Consider the following 7,684-nt stretch of genomic DNA (forward strand, 5'->3'; position numbering starts at 1 on the left):
TATATATATATATATATTATTATTAGTAGTGTGTGTGTGTGTGTGTGTGTGTGTGTGTGTGTGTGTGTGTGTGTGTGTGTGTGTGTGTGTGTGTGTGTGTGTTTAAAATCACAGTAAAGACTACAAGGCAAATTCAAAATTTACTTCTATTTTTGTGTATAGTTTTAAAAGACAAAAATTCCTGAGTATCATTTCAAAGCAAAAGCATCAAAATTGTTGAATTTGTACTCGTTTAATGACGTTCAAAAGATGTAAAATAAGAAAGAGCATTTTCGGCATTTAATGTTTTTTTTTTTTTTACTATTGCCAGTGTAAAAGTATTGCATAGTTTAAAAAGATATATGCTACTTATATGGATATCGATAAAAGCATTACACATAATTTTCTTATTTCAAACCAATTTTTTCTGGAAGATACAAAATGTCTTATCAAATTATCTATTATCGAAAAAAATCATTATAAAAAATATTATTTTGTATAAACACATTGCTTTAAAACTTTTCTCAAATTTCACTACAAATTTTTAGAACAATCCAATATTTTATATGTAAAAAAAAAATATATATACATATATTTATATATATGTACACGTAAAATATATATGTAAAATATATATGTAAATATATATGTAAATATACAATACATATATACATATGTAATATGTGCATATATATACATGTAAATTAAAAGATCTCATCACTCCGACATTGACGGAGGAGGTGGTGGAGGCGGCGGAGGTGGTGGTCCACTCGGCAGGGGAGGAGGTGACGGTGGTGGATGAAGAGGCGGTGGAGGCAACAATTGTGTATCTTCCTGCCGGGTGGACGCAGCCGATTGTACGATATTTTGATTCTGATAAAGTTGATTTGGGAGTAATGATGGCGGTGGCACCGACGTATTGATGGTACCATCCGGCGTCATTATTAGATTATTTCCTGTCGGATACATCGAGTATTGGGATTGTTGATGAAATTGTTGATAGTATTGCTGATAGGCGGGATCGTATACGTACCCGGTGGGTGTATTAAATATTGATGTATGATAATTAGTATAAAAATAGGAATCTATGCCCTGGTCAGCTTGACCAGTCCCTCTCGCGTATCCGCCGACATCGCCGCGAATAGCCGGGGGATGATGGGAATTATAAGGGGCTTGATGATGTTGATGACCGCGATTACCGTGGCTACCGCGGCCATTACCATAAATCTCCCGCTGGTAGTGACCACCAGCGTTACCGCGCTGACCGGCAACTGCATGATGTAGTGGTGGTCCGCGACCGCCGTGATGCTGACGGACGCCTCTTCCACGTACCTTATTATTGCTGCCGGAGTTATAGTGTCTGCCATTCTGCCGTTCTCCGGGTCGGTGGCCCTGACCATAACCCGTTGCAGGTATCATCACTGCTTGCTTCTTCGTGGGAAGGCCACTGCTGCCCGAACTGTCGCCGATCATCTCGACTCGCTCGCGTTTCCGACTCGTAGTTTCGTTCGCGGATGATTCAGAAAGCTGCAGATACGAGGATCCGCTCGAGCCGTTCGATGAAGACGATGGCGGCGGCTGCGGCTGCGCGGAACTCCTTGAGATGCCGAGATCAGTACGTATCTTGATCTTTAATGGACCTTGCATCGGTGGCTGTGCAGGAGATGAACTTGGTACACTATCGGTACCCTTGAGTCGTTCCTTGGGGATCTTGATTTTTAGGACCGTGCTCTGTGGCGATATAGTTTTGTCCGACATACCGAGACCTCCGCCGATCACGGTCGGCGATGCTTCCATGCCAAGATTCAGTTTGTCTTTAGGAATCGTAATTTTAATGGGCGCCGCCGCTGGCGTCTCTTCGCTTTTTTCCTTGTCTTTTTTCTCACGATGTTTCTCTTTACCCTTTCCCTTGTGTTTATGCTTATTATGCTTATTATCCTTACTCTTATCCTTGCGTTTGTGTTTTTCTTTCTTTTTCTTCTTTTCACTCTTATGATGCTCCGACCGTTTCTCTTCGACTGGAGGAACAATCGTTACCGTGGAAGCTGCTGGCACTGCCAATTCCACCATATTATTATTACTTGGCAGCGTCATCGATACATTATCGGAGAGAACACTGATATCTACGGTCGAAGCTATCGGCGAAAAATTATCGCTCGACAAACACTGGGTCGTCACTGGTAATTGATCCATCAATGAATGTTGAATAGACTGTAGCCGATGCTGCTGTTGCTGGTGCTGCAATTGTTCTTGATGCACCTTTTGAGTAGGTAATTGGCTAGGTTGTTGCAGTCCCTGCAATAGTGAAGGCATCGGCGCCAGTGTCTCCTGGAGCAAAGCGCTTATACTCTGCGCAGACTTGATCGGCGACGTGTACTCGAGTTTCGTCTGCGTTTGAGAATGCGTTGGTTCCAAAGTTCTATGTCCTGATGGTTCATTCTTTATATAATGCTCTGGAAATTCCTTTTTCGCGCGATGCTCCGGGGGCTCTTTTACTACGTTGAGGTCCATACCATTAGTTAGTGTATTGACGTTGAACGAGATTTTATGCTGCGACATCGTGTTGAAACGAGGCTGATCCGACTCGAACGGTTTGATGAGTTCCGGCGGTTTCATATCATTAATGAAGGATGATGCGCTACTGTTTCTTCCATTTGACGACGGATTGTCACGTATCGGTTGGATCAGATCGGGTACGCGACCGAGCATCTTCATTGCCTCCAAACTGGTTGTATCTTCCGTCTTAATTTCTGTTTTTACTACCTTTTCTGTGTTTACTACCTTTTCGTTCTCACTGATACTCGATGCACGGGTCCTCTTATGTGCGGATACCACGCCCTCGTTGGAAGATGGTCGTTTTATCGTTGATGAATCTTGCAAACTCGGGGAATTCGCGAAAGGTGACACGCGTTCCTTCATCTTTGTGGCTGCAGAAGGTGGCGTCTTTTGTTTCGATTTAGGCCTTGCGCTTTGCGCGTGTGATTCTCTGGTCACACTAGGAGGCTCTGGGCTGAATAGTGATCTGTGTTTACCAGGTGGTGTGTGCAGATTGCTCTGTTGAACATCGACGGAATTTCTCTCAACGAATTCCTCGTGGACATTTGATCGTGATCGCTTCTCCGACTTTATATCATCTACATTGTTCAATGTGCTTAGGCAAGACTGGGAATTACCATTTTTAATAGTATCTTTCAGAATCTGAGATACACCCAGTGCACTATGCTGACTGTACATCTGCGTCTTAATGGATGCGGGCTTCTGTGACGATGATGTGCTTGGCGATGTGCCCTGTGGCAGAGCATTCTGGCTAGTAGTAGTTGTTGCATGCTTCATTTCACCTGTAAATGAGCTGCTTTTGTCTTGTTGCTGTTGATTATACTTGGCATGATGCTGTTTCTGCTGTGCGTTCATCAGATACGGTATGTCCGCCTGCTTTGGCGGCGGCAATGGTTTTTCGATTAACTTCCGCACCTCTTCACATCTCTGCTCCAACGTCTCTGCTTTCCGTCGTTGATTCTCCATTCTATTCATATCTGCATATTTGGCAGATTTAAGTCTTGGATCCTCCCCTCGGTACAATCTCTTATCGTGCGCCTGATGCTTGCTATCGAGTGCATTCAATCTATGTCCGCTGTGATTATTACTCATCTTTTCCTGTAAACTACTATGCGAGGATGCAGAATCCTGCACGGCACCACTGTCCGATCTATGAGGCACGGATTCGGACGAGGAACTATCTAAATTGGCGTGAGAATGCGAGTGTGTTATACCGCTTGTGCTGGCCACACCAGCATTGTGTTCTCTTGACAATCGTTGCCTGTTGGGATCGCGATTAGGTTGATTACCAGTAGAGTGTCTCTGCACTGGTTGACCGACTTTCATATCCGGCCGATGATGATGATTATGATGAAGGCCAGTGCCCTTCTGCACAGATGGCATTTGGTGCTTGTTCGGCATACTTGCATTCGATACTGGTTTATGATGATGCGAATGGTAGGTCTTGTTAGGATCAGTGATATGGCACCCAATAGCGGCAGCTGCTTTCTCTCGCTCTAAACGCTCTCGTTCTTTCTTCTCACGATATTCTCGATAATCTATTGCAGTTGCTCTTGATGGACCTGCAATAGCTCCAGTTTTCTTCTCATCTTGCTTCTCTTGTTGCGCATGATGAGAACGACTCGAATGAGCAACAGTAGCAGTAACGGCAGCACTATCCATGGTATGATGAGAGCGACTCGAATGAGCAGCGGTGACAGAGGCAGTTGCGGCGTCTGTCGCATGATGAGAACGACTTGAATGAGCAACGGCACCATCCGTCGTATGATGAGAGCGACTCGAATGGGCAGTAACACCAGTCGTGGAGGTAGAAACGGTACCATCTGCCGCATGATGAGAACGACTCGAATGGGCAGCAGTGGCAGCAGCAGCACCTGCGGTGCCTTCCGCTGCATGATGAGAGCGACTCGAATGAGCGGCTGCGGCACCTTCCACTGCATGATGAGAACGATTCAAATGAGCAACAACGGCAGCAGCAGCACCATCCAATGTTGCTGGAGATTGTATTCTACGCGGCTCGGTATCCTAAGAAAAAAGATACGAGTTAGAATTCATGTAAGAAGAAAAACAATGCGAAAATATAATCATATTCGTATGTGCGAGTTACTTACAAATGGCGAATTCGGTAAACTCGGATGATGAATACTTGGACTTTGATTCGCGGAAATGATCATAATTTTTCTTTTCAATCTCGATGGACACTTATCAAATATATGAAGAAATTCGTCTGTGAGTTCTTGAAGTAAATCCGCTGTTACAGTTCTATCTACGTACCAAAACCATTGCCTTCCTTCAGTACTTTGTGGTATCTGTGTATGGAAACGAATAAATAATTATTAAAAATGTATCATATCAATAAATGTTAATGATTACAGACAATCAAGATAGATATAAATCAACCTGAACAACAAAGACATGAATTATTTTATAACTTTTATACTAAGATTATTATTGCATATATACTAAGATTATACTAAGATTATACTAAGATTATTATACTAAGATTATTAGCATTCTGCAATTTGCGACTTTTGCGCAAATGTTTAAAAGATATATACTTCTCTTACCTCCCAATTGGACCATTTACACGCGAGGTGTATGCAAAAACATGCGACAACTGTCGGCTTATATTGTAGACACATTGTAGTTAAGTGTAGGCTGCAAAAGAAAAAAAAATCGTATAAAAACCTGCATTGAGCACATTAAAACAAGCTTTCGTCATTTAATGATTTTAAATGTTAATTTACATGTTAACAGAAATCATAGTATAAAAAAATGGCAATACAATCCGTGGAACAAATTAAAACAGTGACTTATTATTATTTTTGCACAGAGATATGCAAAACAAATGTTTTCCAATGTCATCGTTTGTAAAAAAGCAAAATTATTTTTGTAATTATTATTTTAAATATTATATTTTTTAAATATTATATTCTAGAAAAAAAATGAAAACCTCATTCTTTTCCTGATATTTATATATAATTTCGTTTTTGTCGTCAATATATTTTGGAAATTATATCTGTGAAGCTCCTAGTTCGATTATTATTTATGTCTTGGTATTTCACAAAAAAATAATAAAATGCAGAAAGTGCTAATACATAATAATGTAAAAGCAATGAACACTTACCTGTTAGATGCCATAAAGTATGAAGTCTGAGCTAAATCCTTACTCGCTAAAATATAAAGATATTATTTTAATTCAGCATAACGATTTTGTACTGATATAGGGTTAACAAATATCACAATAGCGAAAAGAGGACAATTCCTATAAAAAAATGCAAAGATAGACACATATAAAAGAAAAATTAAAATTTCGTAAACTGAAATTTTAATCATGTATATCTTCTTCATTCCCTTATAATAAAATGTATGTTCAATATTTGTTTTACTCTTATTCTAATTTTACATAACAGAACAAATTCAATTCTTAACATACACTGAAAAGAATGTTATATCAAATTTTATTAAATTTTATTAAAACAAGAATATGACATATTTATATCATTAATAATCTTATGTGTGAATTAACAAAATTATTTTTAATTGAAATAACTGCTATAACATAATTTTTTTCAGTGTATTAATTGATGTTAAAAAAAATTTTTATAAAATTATATTTTTATGATATGTTAATTCTCTTAAGCAATTTCCTTGTTACTCAAAATTTCTTTATAAAATTGGAAATATAATTTGAACATTGTATTCTACTTTGGAAATACAAATTAAAATTCAAAACATAAAAATAGAATAGTTATTGCACATTTTATTAAAAAGAGAAAAGACAGAGAACCAAAGTTGAAGTTGTAGGACGTGTTCTCTTAAAGTAATGTTTTGATAACCCTAAATTTAAATTGATATATTAATGATACAAGAACCTAACCTGTACCTTTCACTAATTGACAACATCTAACAACATGGGTGTGTGGATGGTCAATAGCAACATCAAATCCTAATGTTTGTAAGAGGACATTTTCGTTGAATACCAGGTCTTGCGCCTGTTCGAGAAATTGCTACAAGTAATAATACAGCATTAACCATATAATAGAATAAATAAAAAGAACATCTTTTATAAATTGTTAACTGTCAGAATAAGCTCACCACAAGTGTAGATTTTATCTACATTTACCTCAGACCTAATATCAGGTGGAGGTTGATCTCTGTGGAGGCACATGTGTGCCATTTTGATGACATGTTCTAATTTCCTTGGTTGTTCCTCTACTTTTGCTGCTAAAAAGATTGCTGCCACTGCAATAGCATTCCTGTGGAAGTGTGTCAGCGAATGAAACACATAAAATCGGTGCATGTAGACTATAGCTGTATTGATGCATAATTGAGACCTGATTTTTATTTATATTTTATTAAGGAAAATACTTTTCTTATAAATATTCATAGAAATTTAAAATATTTAGAATTAGTTAAGAATAAGGAATACATTTTTGCACATATATTTTCCAATTATATTGAGCCTAGAAATAAAACGTCATTAATTTTCAAGAATATTCTCTTACTGCAGAAGTATTATGATATAAATATTATAGTAAGTTTATTATCCATAAAATTTTATCCATAAAATCAATACAATTGCAGAATACATGTACAATAAAGTAATATACATGTACAGAAAAGTATTTCTTCAAATATATAAAAAGCTTATATCTTCCATGATTTTAAAAAGGAGACATTATTGCAATCTTTGTATAATATGAACGAATATTGTATAAACAGATGCAAGAAACAAATTCAATACATTGGAATATTATATATCACATGTAATGTAAATAATTCTATTTACATTAACAGGATTACCGCAGAAAATGAATTTAAAAATTTCTGACTTTTCCAGATGAAAATGGAAAATTTTTCATGACCAATATAAAATATCTAAATTTTAACATCCAGAATAAAGTATTGTAAGAAAGCTAGCCTATTATTATTAAAAACAATGCAAAAGAAGTTTAATAGCATAATAAAATTTTGGATGCAAATTTAAATCAACAAAAAATAAATTAGTATTGAAAAAAAAAAAGAATACAGTTGTGAGGAAAAAAAGGCGATCAAATAAAAATAAATAAAATATAAATTTTAATTATTTTATTAAAATCATTTAAAATGCGCAAGTTTTGAACGTATTTGACTATAAACGTCAGAT

General features: G+C 37.1%; 1 protein-coding gene across 1 annotated transcript in view; it reads right to left on the reverse strand.

The window, feature by feature from the left end:
* Positions 1-696: 696 nt before the first annotated feature.
* The window catches only part of LOC105624258, a 9,355-nt gene continuing 2,367 nt past the window's right edge, over positions 697-7,684 (reverse strand). Inside the window, exons 2-7 of the mRNA XM_012205617.1 lie at positions 6,662-6,872; positions 6,416-6,545; positions 5,663-5,708; positions 5,103-5,193; positions 4,647-4,844; positions 697-4,560 (exon numbers count right to left, since the gene is read on the reverse strand). Of these exons, the coding sequence (XP_012061007.1) occupies positions 697-4,560; positions 4,647-4,844; positions 5,103-5,193; positions 5,663-5,708; positions 6,416-6,545; positions 6,662-6,872 (4,540 nt within the window). The remainder of the gene's footprint in view (positions 4,561-4,646; positions 4,845-5,102; positions 5,194-5,662; positions 5,709-6,415; positions 6,546-6,661; positions 6,873-7,684) is intronic.

Source organism: Atta cephalotes, assembly GCF_000143395.1.
Source record: "Atta cephalotes unplaced genomic scaffold scaffold00075, whole genome shotgun sequence".
Taxonomy (NCBI): domain Eukaryota; kingdom Metazoa; phylum Arthropoda; class Insecta; order Hymenoptera; family Formicidae; genus Atta; species Atta cephalotes.